This window comes from Cydia strobilella, chromosome 4, assembly GCF_947568885.1.
Source record: "Cydia strobilella chromosome 4, ilCydStro3.1, whole genome shotgun sequence".
In the NCBI taxonomy this organism is placed as follows: domain Eukaryota; kingdom Metazoa; phylum Arthropoda; class Insecta; order Lepidoptera; family Tortricidae; genus Cydia; species Cydia strobilella.
In genome coordinates this window covers 10,716,072-10,737,502 of record NC_086044.1, presented here as the reverse complement: position 1 = coordinate 10,737,502, position 21,431 = coordinate 10,716,072, and the positions used below count along the sequence as shown (strand labels likewise).

The following is a 21,431-nucleotide window of genomic DNA, read 5'->3' as shown; positions in this document are numbered from 1 at the left end:
TTCCGGTTGTTCTCATCTTGCTAACGGCGAGTACTTGCACAGACATAATCTCGTAGCCAGGATTATTCACCAGCAGCTTGCTCTTCTATACGGCCTTGTGGACTGCGAAGTACCGTACTACAAGTATTTACCTGTGCCAGTTCTCGAGAATGGTCGTGCCACGCTCTATTGGGATCGATCTATCATCACTGACAGGACTATTGTAGCCAATAAGCCTGACATTGTGATAATAGATCGATCGCAGCGCCGGGCCGTGCTCGTCGACATCACCATCCCCCATGATGAGAATCTCGTGAAAGCCGAGAAGGACAAGTCCAGTAAGTACCTAGACTTGGCTCACGAGATAACCGCCATGTGGGATGTTGATTCGACGATCATTGTCCCGATAGTCGTTTCAGCGAACGGTCTCATAGCGAAGAGTCTCGACCAACACCTTGAGAGACTCTCGCTAGGTGGTTGGATCAAGGGTCAGATGCAGAAGGCGGTGATCTTGGACACGGCGCGGATAGTCCGCCGGTTCCTCTCTCTGCGGCCCTGACCACCGGCAGCTTGGGCCCTGCCCCGCTGCTGGCGGCACCCTAGGTTAGGTTTTTTAAAATTTGTTTATATGTATTTTGTATTGTTTTGTAAGTGTTTTTATATTTTACTTTTATATGCATATTATAAAAAACCTATCATAAGAAAAAGAATAAATAAAGAGAATAATAATAATATTCTTTATTGTGCACAATGAAACATGATTAAATACAGCAAATTAACATAAAAAACTAAGCAGCAACAGGCGGTCTTATCGCTTAAAAGCGATCTCTTCCAGACAACCTTCAGGTAGTAGAAATCTAGGTAGTATATATATCTTTACTTGAAAATAATTGTAGTGTATAACTAGCCTTATGAACCGATTTTGCATGTACAACCAGCCTTAAAGTTTATAGTCTATGATTGTTCATTATTTTTAGTATGTGGGTATTTTTGCACTTTGTAATTTTTCCTCAGTCACCCGTTGACCACGAACGCTGTAAAGGGTTCGAAACGTCGGGATGTATTATAAATTCAATATACGCGATATAATCCGTTTTCATAGTTTTATTTCATGAGTAACTATCGCGGTAGCCGAAGACAATATTATTGTTTTATACCGATCAAAACGTAATAAAATTAGTTTAAAATTTAGATCGCGACTTTACTTAGGTACTACTTGTTTACTTTGGGATTGTCGTTAGACGCGAATACGCGGCTTGAGTGAAAAAAAAACCGGCCAAGTGCGACTGGACTGAAGTGGACTTTCAAAATTGCTTTCTTGGAGTTAGACATGAGGATATCACATATCATTTGTGGTATATTGTACAAAAAAAAAATCAGCCATATCGTGTCTGGAGGAGCCCAAACTTGGTATGTTTCGAAAATTCTTTTTGTTTTAATTTAAAAAAAATGCCCGAAATGTAATGATGTAATATGTTTTTAGAATCGCCTCAAAAAGCCCTTTCGTATGATACCACACGATAGGTTTTGGAAAAAAAAAAATTTTCCATACAAAAAAAATAATGTTTTACCACTCCCCCGCAGCGAAATTTTTTTAGGAACTGCGGATCAAAAATTTTGTTTTGGCCTCTAGTATGTGTGTGCCAAACGGCTAACCTGTACATCGATTTGCGGTATTCCTTTGAAATTGGGGTCGAGCGGCTTCCGCTATTTCAGTTGAAGTCAGTTCGGTTTCGTTCGCCCGGCCCGCTGTTGGGAATTTCGAGTGGAGTCGATCGGTACGTTGGATCGGTTGCGTTCCGTCTGCTCGTTCGAATCGGGTTGGCGAACTAACAAACCGGGTCGGCCCGAGTTGAGCCTAACTCGGTTTGAACCGGGTTGGCAAACCGAGTTGACCATCTCTATATGACATCTGACGTATTCACCAGTTTTTCACTTGACTTGACTGTACTATATTAATTATTATTTGGGCAGGGTGCTAAACTAAGTGAAGTTTATACTGTGCCTATCAGTTTTATTATAATTGTTGCTTGAAGTGTAAGAGAAGAGGAAACATGGCTAAAAATACCTCTAGTTCAGCTTTCCGAAAAATAGACATCGATCAATACAATGAAGACAACTTCAAAGAGGATGAGGCCGAGCAAGCTATGCCCGCCGGCCCCGATGAAGGGGAAGTCTGTGCATTATTGAATCAATATCCTTTTCAAATACCGCAATTGTTGCATGACAACGAGTTTCACAAGAAGAAAGTAGTATTGCGACGCGTGTCCATGTAGCTTCCGTTTGTTTATCATTGCCTCTGAAGTGTTTATGAATCATCATCATTTATTAGATATATATTTCCTTATGCTTATTCAAACATACGATTTTAATATGATTTTAAAAACAAAAGCTTACAAATAGAATCAATTTTACGCCCCATTAAATAATTACATCCTTAGTTTAATTTACTCAAGTTCTATGTTGAGTAGGGTGCAGCAAAATTTTTGTTTTTCGGTGTTAGTTATTCTAATACATAGTTATTAAGTTGCATTTTGGGTTCAAGTTAAAAAGTTATTATGGCATCTACTCAATCAGAAATAGAAATAGGTAAATGCCAGCGCAACTTTCATATAAAAATAATCAAAACCCTACTTTTTTTTTTTAAGGTTGACTTGTCTATATTATGTACCTAACTTTATTTGTTGATATATTTAATTGTAATTGTATGTCACAATATGGGACCTGTCCTGAAATAAATACTATTCATTCATTAATCCATATTTATTCATATGTATTATATTATTTAATTTTTTAATTATATTAACTTGTATCATATATTATTTATAAAAAAGTTTGAAGAATGGGACATCAACCGCCATAAACTTAAAAATCTGGAAGCCTAAAAAAAAGTAGACTAAATTACCCGCACACTGAATTTTTTTTTATACATTACCTGCCACTATTTGGTTCTTAAACCATGGTTTTAGTAAATGTTTAGTTGTTAAAAAACAATATTTTCCCTTTTATTAATGACTTGGAAATGTATATTTTATTATAATTTTGACAGCAGCAGCAGCAGCAAGGCATAAGATGATGTCAGAAAAATATGAAAAAAATATATGCATTCTATTCATTAACACATTGAACGCCACACTAGTAACTTGCATACTAAAATCGGTCACATGTGCGTGGCGCAGCAGCAAAAAACTTAATATAACGCAACTATTCTGCACTATTAGAAAACAAAATTGGTAAATATAAATTGACATACATGCATGCTCAACCCTAATTTTCCATAATGGAAATGGAAATAAGTGTTTTATGATTTATAATAAACCAACAATTTTGTACCTACTAGAGGTGTGGTACGCCAGTCATTGTGGCCGCGCCGCCGCCGCCGCCGTGACTAAGTTATATAAATTTCTGTTCTGAAAAATCTGTTCAACACTCCAACAAGCCACACAAACACATTTAATGCAACGCGCACACAAATTTGTGTGCGTTAAATACCTATGTCTCTATCTCTATCGCTGTCGCTACGGTTGCTATTCAAACGACAGAGAAAGTCAACGCTATCGAATTTCTCTCTCGGTTCTCTCTTGGTTTCTTTTCGGATGATGATTTTTTTTCGCTTTTGGCGGGAAAAACAAAACAGCTATGCTCTAGTTTGAGCCATCATCTGGGTTCGGTGACGACAATAGTTAGTTGATACAAAGACGAAAGGCCGTTGATACAAAGACGAAAGGCCGCAGGTGTTGTGTTAAAAAGCAAACTGGCAGACAACAAGCATGGTAATTTTCAGTTTCAAGGCCTGAAAAAAGGAGGCGCAAAGGCGCGCTCCACGTAAGGCCGAAAGTCTGAAATATGTTGCCAAAGGCCAAAGACCAAGTTGCTGTGCCGCGATCATACGACACAGTTATCAAAGTTTTATAAAAAGTTAACTACGTAAGGTCGAAGACCCGAAGCATCCCAGCAGACACGCTTTCGAGCAACGTCGAAGGTCGAGCAGCTTGGGAGCCAATTCCAAATTTCTTTCTCCTGCAGATTGACCTAGCGATCTTAGCATGTAAGCGCGCTGCAAAAGAACGGTCTGGGCCTTTGGCCTTATGCGGGGCTCTTCCGGTCATTGTTCCAATTCCAAGCTCTGCTCCCTCGTAGTTCCACCATTGGAAAATGACCGCTATCTAAAGCTCTGGGCCTTCGGCGCTATGCGGAGCAGCCTTCGGCCTCGCCTATAAAGCACTTAGCCCTTAGTTCTTGTCAAAACACATCTCCACAGACTTAAATTTACAGAAGTTTTTTTGTTATAAAAAAATGTTTCACTGTAAAAGAAAAATATTTATTTGGTTATTGTTTTTAGGGTTCCGTACCTCAAAAGGAAAAAACGAAACCCTTATAGGATCACTCGTGCGTCTGTCTGTCTGTCCGTCTGTCACAGCCTATTTTCTCTGAAACTACTGGACCAATTAAGTTGAAATTTGGTATACATATGTAAGTTTGTGACCCAAAGACGGACATGTAACGTAAACAAATGAATTTTAAACATGGGGGCCACTTTTGGGGGGTTAATGAGAAAATTAAAAATAAAGTAAAATAAAACTATGAAAACGGATTATATCGCGTATATTGAATTTATAATACATCCCGACGTTTCGAACCCTTTACAGCGTTCGTGGTCAACGGGTGACTGAGGAAAAATTACAAAGTGCAAAAATACCCACATACTAAAATAATGAACAATCATAGACTACAAACTTTAAGGCTGGTTGTACATGCAAAATCGGTTCATAAGGCTAGTTATACACTACAATTATTTTCAAGTAAAGATATATATATATACGCGATAAAAACTACGCCGGCTCCAACCCTACACCACGGACCCGAGAAGATTTAATTCCCTCCTAAATTGTAGGAGGGTATCCCAATATGGGACCGGCAACAAACTCGGCGGGACACATCTTTTCAAAACATCAGAATGTCCAGCATCATCCAACACTAAGGTCTCACAGTCTATGTCTCGCTTGCTCCTTTATCAGATGGACTACAGGATCCCAAGCTGGTGGTAGAGAAAAGCCATCTTCCCGGAGCGCGCGCCTGGCATGCTGGAGCTCCGCGGCCAGATGCTGGTCATCACATATCCTCTGGGCTCTCTGAAACAAAGATTTGCCTACTGTAACCAGGGACCGGACAACCCTTTCCGCGATACAACCCTTTCAATGGGCGACACTTAAACACGGCTAACACATTGAAAGACTTTCCCTTTTGAGCTGCAAGCCCATTCATACCCTTACCTTTGACTAACCCTTACCGAAAAGCTAACCAAAAGCAAGGCTAGCTCTTAATAAGGGTTACCCTTATCTTTAAGCGCTTTTTATAAAGGTTTCCCTTTGCGTGAAAGAGACAGCATTAGTATATATCTACGGTAGTGTATGAAAAGGAAAGAAAATACTTGCCTATCAAAGAACGCCGCCGTCGCCGCCGACGATCGCTCGGATTCGAAGTAATGTGTGCTTTATGAACAAGGTAGACGACTTAAATTAGCATGCTTATATGCTAAAAGGGAAGCCCTTTATAAGGCTAACCCTTATAAGCAATATGCAAGGTGTTGGTGAGCGGATGATAAGGGTTTTGTAAGGGTATTTGGGCTACCGATTACTCAAATGTGGTAGCTTTATATAAGGGTTTTTAAAACCAAAACAAAGGGTTTCGTCTGGCAAAAGGTATGGTGAGTTAAGCCTTATGCAATACCCTTATAAAACCCCGATAAGGGATAGCGGGCCGGTCCCTGACTGTAACAAGTTGACTGGGATGGTGATGCGATTTGCCATTTAAGTACCTATCAGTATGAGTAGGTTTCCTATACACAGTGCGACCTAGGGTGTTATCAGGATTTCTCTTTACCAATACATCTAAGAAGGGGAGAGAACAGTCTTTTTTCAACTCCATAGTAAATTTTATTTTGCTATGGATGGAATTTAGGTGATCCAAGAAAGTTGAAACACTACTTTTTGGAAGTATAGTAAAAGTGTCATCTACGTATCTTTTAAATATCTTCGGTCGCACAGGAGCCAATGAGAGTGCCCTCTCCTCGAAGTCCTCCATAAAGATGTCAGCGACTACTGGAGACACCGGAGACCCCATGGCCACGCCGTCGACTTGAAGGTAGAATTCACCATGGAAATACTATATAAGGCGACAAGTTATTACAATAAATATTCATTATAAGACTGACCGCTGTTTGCCTTACTCCTCCTGCCTGGACCCCTATACTCTCAATAGTTTACAATAGTTCCACTTAAACCGTTTTGTTCATGGTAGGTTTCAGCATTTAGGCGTACAGTTCCATAGCAATTCATTTATGGCCGCATATTTTTAATTTATTAAACGCTGTGCTATGACCATAGTGCTACATCATAGATACATACCATACACCATACCATAACATGGGTTTCCCGGTATGTAGCAAAAATGTTTAGTAGAAGCAAAACAAAAATGTGTTGTGATTATATAGCCCTATAATATGGATTAATTCATAAAATAGAGTAAATAGGGGTTAGAGAACTGACATAATAATAGATATTATGTTAATTTACAATCATATCAAAAAATGTATTCCATAACTCATAATATACAGGAAAATACAATGAAGCACTCAAAACAGTTTTGGACAATGCACCATTAGGATCTTCCAATCAACAAGTAAAGGTGAGTAAAACTCCAGTCTGTTTTTGCAAAAACTACATAAAATATGTCACATTGATAGGAACATGTTAAAAAAACCGACCAAGTGCGACTCGGACTCGCGCACAAAGGGTTCCGTACCATTACGCAAAAAAGTCTTAGTAATAGGGTCCCTTTTTTACCCTTTAGGTACGGAACCCTAAAAGGAAGAGGACTATCCAACGACACTATTTGTACCAGATATTAGTAACTTATTATTTGAAATTACCTACTTCCTGAACTGTCCACTAAAACTAATACATAATTGTAATGTTTCTGTTTGTATGTTACAGGACAATGCCCTTACACTCACATTAAAAGTGTTGCTCGCCATGAAATCTGCACAAATTGAAGACGCCGTAGCAAGCCTCTCCCAGGACGACATCGACATACTGATGAAATACATCTACAGGGGCTTCGAGTACCCATCTGAGGGATCTAGCGGGCATCTGCTCCTATGGCATGAGAAAGTTTACAATGTGGGTGGCACTGGCTCCATAGTGAGGGTCCTGTCCGACCGTATGAGAGTTTAAACCAAAACACTATTACCTAAATAATACTTACTTATCATTCTAAATGTGTATATTATAAATTCTTAATAAATTCTATTATACCTCTTATTTGAGTTTTGTATCAATAACTTTTCAACACTTTTCTTAACACATTCACAGCCAGGCCAGCGACCCGTTAGGCGGGTTCTCTGTTCGTAGGCGCTTTCCGCTACAAAGCGGAAATACGTTATATCGGCTACGCTCGTAGTGCGTAGCTCGCGCTGGCAGTGAATGTAAAAAAAATTACTTAAATTCTATTTTCTAACACCATCCAAATTTCACTGCTACTTTTATCTTGCATGGGTCCGCCATACAGCTAGATGTTAAAATCTAGTCTGTTTTACAGAGTATTTACATCATTTACCTACTACTGTACTGAAACGAGACCGCGCTGCATTACTAGTGGCGAGTGGCGTGGTGACATTACGTCATTAACCACAACGGCGGATAGCGGATACCTATAGTAAAAAAAAACGATGAACGATGAACGATGATAAACAGATTGCCTAATGCATGTTCGGCAGTCAATTTTTTTAGACCTAAGTGTGAAATTTGTGATGGTTGAATGAGAATGATGTTTTTAAACAGGAATGCGTTGAATAACTTTATGAGAGGGAGGCACAGATAATCTTACCAGACACGAATAATGGCCAGAGCACACCGGCTGCGTGTGCGTAGACGTGCACGTGCGCGTGCGCCAAAATATTTGAGCCACGCACGCGTCACGCAAGTGGTGTGCCGGCTCTCATAAGTATCTGTACATTACAACGCGCACGTGCACGTGTACGCACACGCACCCGATGTGCACACTGCACAGGTCTTATAAGGCCGCGGACTAAAAAACATTGAATACTTCCTAATGAATGAAATTAGTTTATTCCAGAAAATATTAATTAATACAAAAATATTACTTTGCTAATCCGCGAAAATATAACGTGCTAGTCATATATTTCCATATGAGATTAAAACAAATCAGTAATTACAATTATCTAATGCTAATGATTCTAATTCCTCGTATGCTTTGGCACAGATATGCCCTTGTTCTCAAAATCCTTTATCAATGGAGATTGGAACCACGGGTAGTTTAAAATTAGCAAATCTAAGTCTTAACTCGACCGTGATGATGATCTGGGGGCACGGCAGTGTCCCCGCCAAGTCGAGCAAAACAAAGAGGCACGGCCGTACCATCCTTTTCTCGAAGCCATTCAGGCCATTTTCGACGTTCTGTATTTTTGTGCTGGCTAAAGCTAGAGCCCTGAATTTTCAGTGACATATATATTGGGCATGATATTACTTATATACGAGTATATTCCCAAGAACATTCAATTTGAACTTGTAGTTTAAGAATTATTGCACGTCAAAGTTCCTTACTTTTGTCACTGACACACTCGCTCACCGATCATCATAATGCTAAGGTACTTCTAGCCAACCAACAAGCTTCAAATTTTAAACATAAGTAGTTTTTAGCTTAACAAGCTTTAAAAACCTAAAAATATTGCAATATCAGTCACGTTTTAAAAATTTGGGAACTGCATAAGTAAGTTTGTAGTCCCATATGAATATATGCTATTACAAAGTTACTTTAACAGTTCCAACAAATAGTAGGTAAAGTATAGGTCTAAGATGTACGATGTGAGTAGGTATAAAGATGTGTACAGTATGAGTATGGTAAGGATATGAATATGGTATAGGTTCATACCATACATATGGCACTCATGTGCGGGTATGGTGTGGGATGGGGACTTGGGTATGAGTATTGGATGAATACAAGTATAGCTTGGTATGGCCATGAGTATTGTACAGGTATGAGTACGAGTATAGTGTGGGACGGATATGAGTATAAGCTTTGAGAAAAGTGGTAGCTGACGTACAAGAAGTACCTAGTACCCGAAAAGAAGGACTGCCTACAAAAAGAGATGAGATCCCATCAAAAACATTACATGTAAAAAGATGCCAGTCTCGCAACGCAATACTTCTACTACAAAAAAGTTTAGAGATGTAATGTGATACCAAGTCGGTTATTTAAGTCAGTGCCAGGGGGTGTTATAACCGCATCAATATTAGATATCTTTAATTTTTAATACATATAATGACTTGGCAATCGCACATAATGCTTTACTCGTACCGTTCTCCTAAATAAAGCAATTGTTTTTGTAGGCCAAGCAATAAGAAGGTATAGAGGGAAATGCTTGGAACACAATTTTTAACTTCGTAGCTTTGTTTGGACTGGTTAGAAGATGAACATATCAAAAGTCCCCGGCTGTAACCCTGGTGCTGGGGGGGAGGGGGGTTTGAAGGCTCCATTTTTCGGTTTTTCGATTATGTCTCGGAAACGTGCAATTTGAATTATTTATAATGTAATTTAATCATATGACTGAGTACAATTGGTAGTTTAAGAAATGATTTAAATTATAGTTTGACATGTAAATTAAAATAATGTAATATAATGTAATTTAATAATATGATTTATTGTAGTATGTAAGTGCTTTGGTTTATAACTGTAAACTTGCATATTTGGAAATAAAATAATAATAATAACTATGCGTCTGAGCGACTTGGCCACTTATACAAAATGAAAAGAAATTTTGTTTTGGCCTCTAGTATGTGTGTGCCAAACGGCTAACCCGTACATCGATTTGCGGTATTCCTTTGAAATTGGGGTCGAGCGGCTTCCGCTATATAGATAGGCAAAGGCTTTGCTTAAATATTTTACCTATGCGTGTTTCAAGAATATGTAGGTACAGTAAACAATTATATAGTTTTCGATTGTCACATATATCTACGATTGTTATGCGTGACGGACAGAATACCTACCACAGTATTTATAAGAACGGGTGTTATTTAATCGATCTGCAAAATATTCCTATTTTGATGAACGAAAATATATATTTGGTCAGCCAAAATGTGTATTTGATCAGCAACTTAAGGTCATAATGAGCTGCTCTAAATTGATTTGGTTGGCAAATTAATTATTTGATCGGCAGTAAGCGATCCACCATTAATCAAATTTTGTTAAGCAGTCAGTGGGTAAGCGGATTATTTCATTTTGGATTACAATTTAACTGATCCACAAAAATTAGTTCTAACCTAACCTACTTTTCTAGTAGCAGTTGGTTTCCGTAAAGATCGCAGCTCTAACCTAACCTAACCCACTTTTCTAGTAGCAGTTTGTTTCTGTGAATGTCACAGTTCTAACCTAACCTAACCCACTTTTCTAGTAGCAGTTGTTTTCTGTAAAGGTCGCAGTTCTAACCTAACCTAACCCACTTTTCTAATAGCTAATATCTTCCATTTTACTTAATTGGCTAACCCTGGAACGCGCAAGTGGCCCCAAGAATAACAGCAAGAGCAGATGAAAACTAGCACCAGGCGGGACCGTACATGGAAGAGCACTGTTTGGTTCGAAGAGCAACTATTTATTTCTTGTGGACTTCCTTGAATACCAATTAAGTCTCCGTTTCAGGTCTCGCTTTATAAGTTTTAACCTGCGGTACTGGAATGCCATGGCATCTTCATAAGGAACTACATTTACACCTACTTACCTACCTAATAAGTCTTGCCGCGGGAAGTGGCAAAAGCGTCGAGTACGATTCTACTACTGAGCAGCATGGAGAATGACTTAGTATAAACGACCAAAGATTCGCATTTTTACATATTACTTAGGTCTACAAATGATCAAAGTATATCTTATACCTATGGTACGATACGACACCTATCTAACTAGAGCAAGTAAAATCAATAAACTACGTAATGTTACATAATAAATTAAGAAAGATATTATGAATTGCGCGAGGAAGTTGCGACAATGAGTGCACCGCCGCCGCCGCGATCCGCGCTGCGGAACTAGCAATAAGTGACCGCCGAAGAAAGTAATCGCAGCCGCTGCAGTCCGCCGCTCGCCACAGAGAACGCGCCAATATATAAGCCAATCATTACTTTTATTGCCACTCTGCAGTTTCGGAGGCGCTTGGACGTACGCTCGCGAAGTCAAAATGACGGTTAGTACTTAAATTATTTAAACTTACGGTATCATTCGTTTAATGAATTCAAGTTTCCATGTGAAATATATTTCAGTAATAAGAATAAGCATTTTGAATTAAGTTTGTATCTACACCTCAAGAATATAATTTAAAGAAGTTATCAATCAATGTACATAGGTAGGTACGTGCCGTAAAATGTGCCTACTTATTTGCTCCAATGTGATATACTACTTTAATGTAAGTTATATATATAAAAACACACACAAACTTGGAGCACAATTACCCAGTAAGGAGCAAAGTAGGCACATTTTACGGTACTTCCCTTTTTGTGAGTAGGTACATCCTCTCCAACTTCTCCAAGCTTCTTATACTTCAACTTAGCATTCTTAGCAAAAAATAGTTCGATCTTATTCCAACATCCTACCTTATTAGCAGGCATCGTAAACTGCGAGCGAAATCCATTAAAGTACTAGGGTTTTCAACTTTTCATACGTCTAACTGGTTGTCATACGTCATTTAAATGGATTTCGCTCGCAGTTTCCGATGCCTCTGCTTATTAGTTTTGCTTTGAAACAGAAGTTACCTACCTCTGGGATTAGGTCGCTTGTAGAGATAGAGATCTTTATTTAATTTGCATACCAGTATGTTACATAGGTACATAATGGACCCTGGATGGCAAAACATGATATTCACTATTTATACTACTTATTAATAGTATTACTAATAATACTTATAAGTATTATGTAATGTAATAACGTTTAAAAGATTTCGCGCTCTTGAAACATTTAAGTATAAAAGACAAATATCATACACATTCCTTTCTTTCAGAAACTTTTAATTCTACTGTGTTGCGCATACTACACCTTCGCCTCTCAGCACAGCCATATAATCCCAGTGGAAAACTACGAAACAGAACTACAGGACTTGGGACTACACACGGAAACACACGAAACGCCTGTCAAAGTAATAAAGATAACTAAAACTATCGCGGTAAAGATTCCAGTGCCATACCCGGTGAAGGTGATAGAGAAAGTGCCGTACCCAGTGCATGTCAATAAACCATATCCCGTGCAAGTGCCGCATGTTATTCAGCTGCCCAAGGAGAGGACCGTAGAGCTCAGGCCGCACCATGAGCAAGCTGGCGAAGCGAAACCCCATGATGATTACCAAAAGGAACAAGCCCCGGCTTACGACGCGCCTTCAGGATACGAACACTCGTTCGCACCATTAACAGAAAACATACACGTCGGGGACGGATTCAACTATGGAAACAATCAACATGTGTCGGCGCTCGGAAATGACTATTCCCATGGCGCTCCAGGCAACTCTTACGGCGCTCGCTACGAAGGACATCATTCATATGCAGGCGAAGGGCATAATTATGATATTTCTGACGAATCAAAACGGTATAACGCAGTTAAGCCATACGAGTATCATGGAAAATAGTACCTAGTAACGTCGATCAATTAATGTGTTTGATAATGATAAGTACGATGAATAATTCCCACAGATCAGTTATTTAAGTCAGGTAGGTACATATGTTGTTTTGCTGTGAGCGTTGTATGTTGTGTAATTTAATAATAATTGTTGCTACATGTGTAAGTGTTATACGTTAAATATGATTGTGACCAGAAATGTTTAAATGTGTCTCTAGGTCGCAAACGTTCCTCCTACGAGTTTGCGAACTTCTACCTACATGTAATTTATAGATGAGTAAAACGTATGTTTTAAATTAAACTTAGGTTTGTTTTTTTTCAAAAACATCGCAACTACCGCTTTTACTTAACCTCATAATGATCCGCATTCTACAGTTAATCTATAATATAATCTATATATATAAACGTAATAGTCCTGACTGACTGACTGACTGACTCACTTAAATCAACGCCCAGCCCAAACCGTTGGACCTAGAGAGCCGAATTTTTCACAATAGGTAGCTTTTATGACGTTAGTGTCCACTAAGAAGGGGTTTTTCAAAATTCATCCCCTAAGGTGATGAAAAAGGGGTTGAAAGTTTGTATGGAGATCATAATTTTTTTTTGAGCGCGGGACTTGAAACTTTGTATAAAGGCATATTATTAAAATACAAGAAAAGTGATTTCAGCGTTTTTTAAAATTCATCCCCTATATGGGCTAAAAAAGGGTTGAAAGTTTGAATCCATTACAAATACTTTGACACTTCCTAGAAAGGCATAATAGCCGATTACAAAAAAAAGTAAAATTGACGTTTTTGGAAATTCAACCCCTAAGGGGGTTAAAAGGGGATGAAAGTTTGTCTTGGGGTTCAAATTTTATAATATAAATATTTATTAATTATAACAAAAAAACAAGAAAACTCATTTCAGCGTTTTAAAAACTTCATCCCCCAAGGTGGTGAAAAAGGGGTTGAAAGTTTGTATGGAGATCAAATATTTTTGTGAGTGTGGGACTTGAATCTTTGTATAAAGGCATATTATTAGAATACAAGAAAAGTAATTTCAGCGTTTTTAAAAATTCATTCCTTAAAAGGGTTAAAAAGGGGTTGAAAGTATGTATAGGGTCCAAATTATATTTTAGGCTAAGAGTACTTCGTAAAAAGGTATTTCATTAAAAGAGAAGAAAGCTAATTTCAGCGTTTTTGAAAATTCATCCCTTAAGGTGGTGAAAAAGGGGTAGAAAGTTTGTATGGAGGTCAAACATTTTTTTAAGTGCGCGAGTTGAATCTTTGCATAAAGGCATGTTATTAGAATACAAGAAAAGTGATTTCAGCGTTTTTAAAAATTCATCCCCTAAAGTGGTTAAAAAGGGGTTGAAAGTTTGTCGTGGTCCTAATTTTATTTTAAGCTAGGTACTTGAAACTTCATAGAAAGATATACAATTAAAAGAAAAAAAAACTTGTTTCAGCATTATTGAAAATTCATCCCCCAAGGTGGTAAAAATGGGGTTGAAAGTTCAAAAAGATCAAATATTTTTTTGAGTGCGGGACTTGAATCTTTGTATAAAGGCATATTATTAGAATACAAGAAAAGTAATTTAAGCGTTTTTAAATATTCATCCCCTAAAATGGTTAAAAAGGGGTTGAAAGTGAATCTATTGCAAATGCTTTGAAACTTCTTAGAAGAAGAATTGTATAAGATTCCAAAAGAGTTATTTCAACGTTCTTAAAAATTCAACCCCTAAAGAGGTTAAAAAGGGGATGTAAGTTTATATGTGGTACATATTTATTTTCTTTTAAGCTAGGAACTTGAAACTTGGTAAAAAGGGCATTATATTAAAATAGACGAAAACTGATTACTTACACCGTTTTTGAAAAGTTTGTATTAATAGTTTCGGGAGCGATTTTTTTTTTTATAGTGGACTTGTAAATCTTCTAAGAGGGTCGAGAGGGATTATATCGGGAACAATTTTTTCAGTTAGGGTCTTGAAAGTTCGTAGTTTGTGAAAGACAAATTTCATGCGTTGTATAACAAATGATTAACCGTCCCGTCCCTACTGATATCTTTTGCTGCATAATGTTCTACCTAGTCGGCTCATAAGTTCTGTCACTGGCCTTTAAAATTTAAATTTGGAACTCCTAAAACAAAAACCGTTCTGCATTTGAATTTCGAATCTTTATTAAATATTTGAGTAGTATAATTTTGCAATTTTCTGTTTTCTTCAACATGGAGTGGACGCTTAAAGATAGCCGTACCGCAATAATTGCACTATATCGTTGTGGTCACTCGCCGACTAAAATTTTTAAGCTACTTGAAAATTTAAAATTCTGTCTAAGATTTGTGTATCGTACCATAGAAAGATACAGTGAGGTCTCTAGTTTTATTATTATTATTATTATAGCCCTTTATTCCATAAGAAGTTTTATATGGTTTTTGTATTTGTAATTTAAATGTTATCTTCTATATGGATCCCTCTTTGGGTGTAGGCCTCCTCCAATTTTATCCATGTCTTTATTCAGGTCTCTAGTTTAAATAACAAGAAAAGAAGCGGTCGTCCGCGTACAGCTAGGACTCCAGCGGTTGTACAAGCAATTAGGGCACGCATTGCCAGAAATCCCGCTAGGAAACAAAAAGTTATGGCCCTCCAGATGGGTTTGAGCAAAAACACGGTGAAAAGAGTGCTTAATCAAGACCTGAGACTTCGTGCTTATAAACGAAAAACTGGCCATCTTCTCAATGGTCGGCTTAAAGCTTTAAGGCTTAAAAGATCTAAAGCTTTATTGAAGAAGTACGCTAAAAATAAGCACCGTTGTATACTGTTTTCGGACCAGAAAATTTTTGACATAGAAGAAAACTGTAATAAACAAAATGATAGAGTGTACGCTCGCAATAGTAAAGAAGCGTCTAATAGCATTCCCCGTATTCAAAGAGGTCATCACCCTTCATCTGTGATGGTTTGGCTGGGAGTTTCTTATGCGGGCGTCACTAGTATGCATTTTTGTGAGAAAGGAGTAAAAACTAGTGCCAAAGTGTACCAAGACACGGTGTTGACTAATATTGTGAAACCACTATCCCATACGATGTTTCTAAACCAGCATTGGGTTTTCCAGCAGGACTCTGCTCCAGCCCATAAGGCAAAGTCTACACAAGCCTGGCTCGCCTCCAATAAAATCGACTTTATACGGCATGAAGATTGGCCCTCCTCTAGCCCAGATCTTAATCCTTTAGACTATAAAATATGGCAGTATTTAGAGGAAAAGGTGTGCTCAAAACCTCATGCAAATCTAGACTCGCTGAAAAAATCTCTTGCTACGGCAGTGGCCAATATCGACATGAAAGTGGTGCGTGAATCCATTGACGACTGGCCACGAAGACTTCAAGCCTGTGTAGATAATTATGGCGGTCATTTTGAATAAATGTTATACATTTAGATTCTCTAGTTTATAAGCTTTCAAACGCTGTACAAATTATACGGAATAAACTTAAACTTTTGATTTTATTTGATACTATGTATATGACAGAACTTATGAGCCGACTAGGTATATTATGCTCATGTATAATATATAACCACCAACATACAAATCCACGCCAACGAAGTCGCGGGCAACAGCTAGTAAGTGTATATAAACATAAAAGTCCTGACTGACTGACTGACTCACTTAAATCAACGCACAGCCCAAACTGTTGGACCTAGAGAGCTGAATTTTTCACAATAGGTAGTTTTTATAACGGTAGTATCCACTAAGGGGTTTTTCAAAATTCACCCTCCAAGGGGGTGAAATGGGAGTACAAAGTTTGTATGGGGAAACAAGATTAGTTAGACTATTTTATTCGAAACTTCACTGGAGTCTCCTAACGATAAATGAATAAACACGTTGTTTCAGGTTTTTTGAAAATTCAACCCCTAAAAGGGAGAAAGATGGTGAAAGTCTAAAAATCAACATGGGTATTGTTTCTATGGTTTATCGTGCCGCTGATTACGAAAACAACAACGATTTTAAAATCCAACGTGGCGGACGTGAAAAACTTTCTTCCCTGTTGGGGTGAAATAGGCTTCATATGTCTAAATATCATTATGGGTGTCGTTTTTATGGTTTTTTGGGACCATAACTACGAAAATGGCATCAATTTTGAAATTTAATAATGCGGTCATGAAAATTCTTGAAAGTACTCGCATTTGTGCCAAATTGCAATTCAAACGGTCCAGTACTTTCGGAGCAAATCGATTGTAACAGACGGACTGACAGACAGCCACACGTGATCCTACAAGGGTTTCTATTTTTGCTTTTGAGGTATGGAACGAGACCCGCGTTATCCTAATAGATTTTTAAATTTGTATTTGGTGCCATCTCGATCGTCGTCAATCGGTACCTAGGCGAATGCGGGCGGCGCGGCGGGACGGACGGGGCGGGAGGAGTAAATCGTCGGGAAACTTCCTGCATCCGTAATGAGTACATTCAAGGTGCTGCAAGAAAGGTGGTTGTCTGTTTGCTTCTTATAAGTTTAGGTTTCCATTCTAAATAAACTGCAGATAGAGCTGATGCTGAACCCTGGCTGTACCTAGTGGAACTCAGGTTAGCTGCAACATAGGCATACGCTGTTTTGGTCATCCGACACGCCTTGATGAACACTTGGAGAGCAGTACCCAAGATATAGCTGATGTTGAACCCTGGCTGTACCTAGTGGAACTCAGGTTTGGTGCAACATAGGCATACGCTGTTTTGGTCATCCGACACGCCTTGATGAATACTTGGAGAGCAGTACCCAAGATAGAGCTAATAATTAGAGAATTGTCTTATAATTGCATGAATATGTGAAATGTGATCTAAGCCATTAATACAACTAATTAACAGAGACTTATATTCTAAAATATAATGTTATTATTATTTTAATGTAATGGGTTGACCTGAATAAATACATTTTTATTTATTTATCGCATGCTACGCGCTACGAGCGTAGGCGATAACATGCAAAATCCCGTATGTAAAAAACAGCGAGTACGAATAGAGAACCCGACTATCGGGTCACTTGGCACTAAATGTGTTAAAATAGGTACCGTTAAAATCAGCGGTACTTCAGTCGGGCATTTATTTTACCACGGCTCATGGGAGCCTGGGGTCCGCTAGACAACTAATCCCAAGAATTGACGTAGGCACTAGCAAATGTTAATACCCAGTCTATTAAATTAATTGATTATTGTGATTGAATATTGTCTTCGGTTACCGCGATAGTTACTCATGAAATAAAACTATGAAAACGGATTATATCGCGTATATTGAATTTATAATTCATCCCGACGTTTCGAACTCTTTACAGCGTTCGTGGTCAACGGGTGACTGAGGAAAAATTAATAAATAACCCGTTGACCACGAACGCTGTAAAGAGTTCGAAACGTCGGGATGAATTATAAATTCAATATACGCGATATAATCCGTTTTCATAGTTTTATTTCATATTGTGATTGAAATTATGAAGTAAAAAAATGCAATTAAAACGAAACGAATTACATCAAAATTTATTAAAATTAAGCATTATTCATTATATAATTTTGACTCAAAAATAGACTTAACAAAAGAACATTTAACAACACCCAAACATCGAATGACATTATCAATCTTACTTGCTACTTTAAAATAATCTTTCTTATAGGCTATGTGCTATATTATATTATGTTGGTGGGCAAATCGAAGTTATAAATATACTCGTATTTTTTTTTCCAGGACGAATAATGAATGTATTATTTACCCAAACTTTCACACAACAAAATAGATAGGTACGTGAGTCCGTCCCTTTATGTGTAACTCTGTATCTTTTCAACAATTGTTCAGTCTAAACTTTTATAAAATAAATAAAAAAAAAATGAATATAACAGGATTCAGTTACATACTTTAAGTATTCAATGTATAGTGCATTGTGCAATAAGGAAGGTATGGCTAAAATTGTTAATGAGACTCAATAGAAACCCGACGCAATGTGGCTTTATGACTATTCGCACGTGTTACACACCATTTTCATCACACTTATAAGTAGAAGTTATAGGGAATTAATGCTAATTACGGTAAAATCACAGGTAACGCTCGACATTTGTTAATTGTAAAGAAAGGAGACTATTATGTATTGTATACACATCAACGATAAAAAAATGTAAAAAACGTTATAAAGCAATAGCAGTTAAATTTGTATGATTAATAAATATATCAAAGTTAACTATTAAACAAAAAAAGTAATGAAAAAGAAAACTCAGTATTGATCAGCATGATCCTGATTTTTTAAGGTAATCCTCCTTTGATCAATTAGCATTTTAAAAATGGCTTCTCATCACGTTTTACTAAAATGAGTTTTTTTGCAAATCGCTAGGTCAAAGGTGAACTTGCTAAGTAATTGTTTTTACAAAATATGTAAAGCCTGACCAGTAATATATGATCATTGTCAATAGGGCGCTGTTCATTCTCATGTATAGGGTGACAGTTCCACGAATTAATAAACTAGTGGATGTGAAATGACTCCTATTTAGTATGAAAACCAGTGTCGCTAAACACACATTCATAGCCACGTTAAAATACGTCACACACTTACAAAATTGCTCTGATTCGTAGCAACTTTCCATACAAAACATTACACTCTTTTTTTTTGGGCAGTCGTGTAAAAAAGGTTATTACCGGTGGACATTTCTCGAACGAATATCAACTGTAGGCTACATGAGTGACGGTTTAAAATATAATGTCAAAGCTATATGACATACGACTCTTTCATTATCTCATTCATCTCACAAAAGCTCGCTCAACGTTCACCTAATACAACTACTCAACACCAGATGGCGTTATTTTATATAATTTTAAAATCACTTACTTATTACAGGCGAGAAAAGGGCTAAAAAACCAGTATAAGTAAGGTCTAATTACGCATGGTTTGTTACGGATCTCACGGTCACGTTACACTGGTGTTTTCGAGATCTCTACACGCCTGTGAGTAGCTAACCGTTGGAACTTCTTTCCATTCGACGATATAGGGAGGGGACAGTGTAATCGGAGTGTTTTATCGATATTTGTGTGTTCAGTTAGGTATTGATATTTCATTACCGTATGTTTCAACACATTTAGATGAAACTTTATTTATGATTATAATATAGGTAGTGATAATCGTGATTGTATGAAAATTAATATGTAGTACAGTACAACAAATGTCTAACTAGAAATTTGTTTCTTATTAATTGACCAACTAGGTTGTTAATGTGAACATTAAATATATCTTAAAGTCAAACAGATAAAATCATAGTTCTTTAAAGGTCTATTAACTCGGTATTGCTGTTATTTTGTAATCACAAATCTGCAATTACTTATTTAGGTAAGTATTCGTCTTTAACAATATATTTACTTGTAGCAGCATTTAAGGCCAATCTAGACGGGACAACCTGATTAAATTGTCAAATTAATTGTATGGTGTGAAAGCATACATGAAACTGGCTCATCGATCCCACTTGATTTGATTGTAAGATTGTGACCTATCAAATCAGGAAGGGGGGCGGCAAAATTCCAATATTTGCCGCTAGTTTGCGTGGTACGGAACACTTTTTATTAATTTAGTGAGCCCGAATGTCACTAATAATTACTAAATTAGTAACTAAGTTTTAGGCGTATGGACGCTAGATGAGATGTATGGCAAGTTTATCCCCAGAAATCTTTCTCTAAGAAATGCTCCTAGCAAACGGTGCTATATTTTTGCGGAAACTAATTTTCTTGCCCAGTAGCATTGATCCATTTATTTTTAATATCGGCATCTTGTGGTAACCTACAATAATTGATAATAAAGAAATAGAAAATATAAAACGTTTATTCATGGCACATTGCATGCATTGTACGCATAAGTGCATTAAGTACCTAGTCTAATTATATTAACGATGAAAATATGATGGGTGTAAAAAACAAAAACGTATGTAAAGGAATACGAAGGTTTGAAATGACCCCGACTTAACTTAGTGCTTGATGACCAGAGCTGCCATATTTACTAAGACATTGATTATCCCAAATAATAATTAGAAACGTGTCTAAAATAATAATTTATTACCGAACCAAACATCAAACTTGAAATATCGTAACTTTAACTTTATCGATATAAATATCGACATTGCGCAGCATCTGAGTAGCGAAGTTATTTGACATTTAGGATAGCGAATATTCCAGATAAACGTAAAGAATAGTGACAAAGGATTGTGAACTTCTAACTGATAAAATATAGATTTACTTAACGAACATTCGTAAATAATGCAGAATAAACAGATTTTTCGTATTTATCGTATTATATTTACCTATAAATAAATAACCACCGATGATAGGAAATACCTCCACGTGAAAGATTTTTTAAACCGCTGTGATTTCTGCAGCTTAATACTGCACAATACGGCATTATAAATTTATTTATCAATTTTTGTTAGACGAGCGTACGTACGACGTGAATGTCATTCGAGCATGAAGTTTACACAACAACTGAGCATAGTCTGTGCATAAAGTGAGTCGGTCGCTACTAACTGTCGGATAGACGGGAACGCTCACTTGCCATCTCCATCCTACTCCGTGGACAGTTCATATAGTATGAAAAAATTAGTTCCAGTGAAATTCCGCAACATGGCGCGTGATCATATATTCCTGGTCAGGCATATCACCAAATAAACGCAACTGTCAAATAATTAATGGATTCCGAAAAGCGCCAAGAGGCGTCAATGTCGTGCACATAGCCAATAGGTAAGGTAGGGTCGCCTAAGACCGGATGTGTCCTAAGATCGAATATATAGAATTTGCTGCAAACGG

At 37.4% G+C, this 21,431-nt stretch overlaps 2 protein-coding genes across 2 annotated transcripts; both read left to right on the top strand.

Annotated features, from left to right (window-relative positions):
- Positions 1 to 1,964: 1,964 nt before the first annotated feature.
- Positions 1,965 to 7,299, top strand: LOC134741152 (actin-related protein 2/3 complex subunit 5-B). The gene is made up of 3 exons (XM_063673924.1): positions 1,965 to 2,174; positions 6,595 to 6,666; positions 6,975 to 7,299. Exons 1-3 carry the CDS (start codon positions 2,034 to 2,036, stop codon positions 7,212 to 7,214), a joined length of 453 nt encoding a protein of 150 aa, XP_063529994.1. The 5' UTR covers positions 1,965 to 2,033; the 3' UTR covers positions 7,215 to 7,299.
- A 3,752-nt stretch (positions 7,300 to 11,051) lies between these two features.
- Positions 11,052 to 12,658, top strand: LOC134740860 (uncharacterized). Its single transcript, XM_063673513.1, has 2 exons — positions 11,052 to 11,230; positions 12,041 to 12,658. Exons 1-2 carry the CDS (start codon positions 11,225 to 11,227, stop codon positions 12,656 to 12,658), a joined length of 624 nt encoding a protein of 207 aa, XP_063529583.1. The 5' UTR covers positions 11,052 to 11,224.
- The last annotated feature ends 8,773 nt before the right edge of the window (positions 12,659 to 21,431 follow it).

What these genes read in the sequence shown, in the direction of transcription:
- LOC134741152 (XM_063673924.1), top strand. Translation starts at nt 2,034, where the DNA reads ATGGCTAAAAATACCTCTAGTTCAGCTTTCCGAAAAATAGACATCGAT. An exon ending in TCTGTGCATTATTGAATCAA is followed by an intron (nt 2,175 to 6,594) that starts TATCCTTTTCAA and finishes TCATAATATACA; the next exon opens with GGAAAATACAATGAAGCACT. An exon ending in CTTCCAATCAACAAGTAAAG is followed by an intron (nt 6,667 to 6,974) that starts GTGAGTAAAACT and finishes TGTATGTTACAG; the next exon opens with GACAATGCCCTTACACTCAC.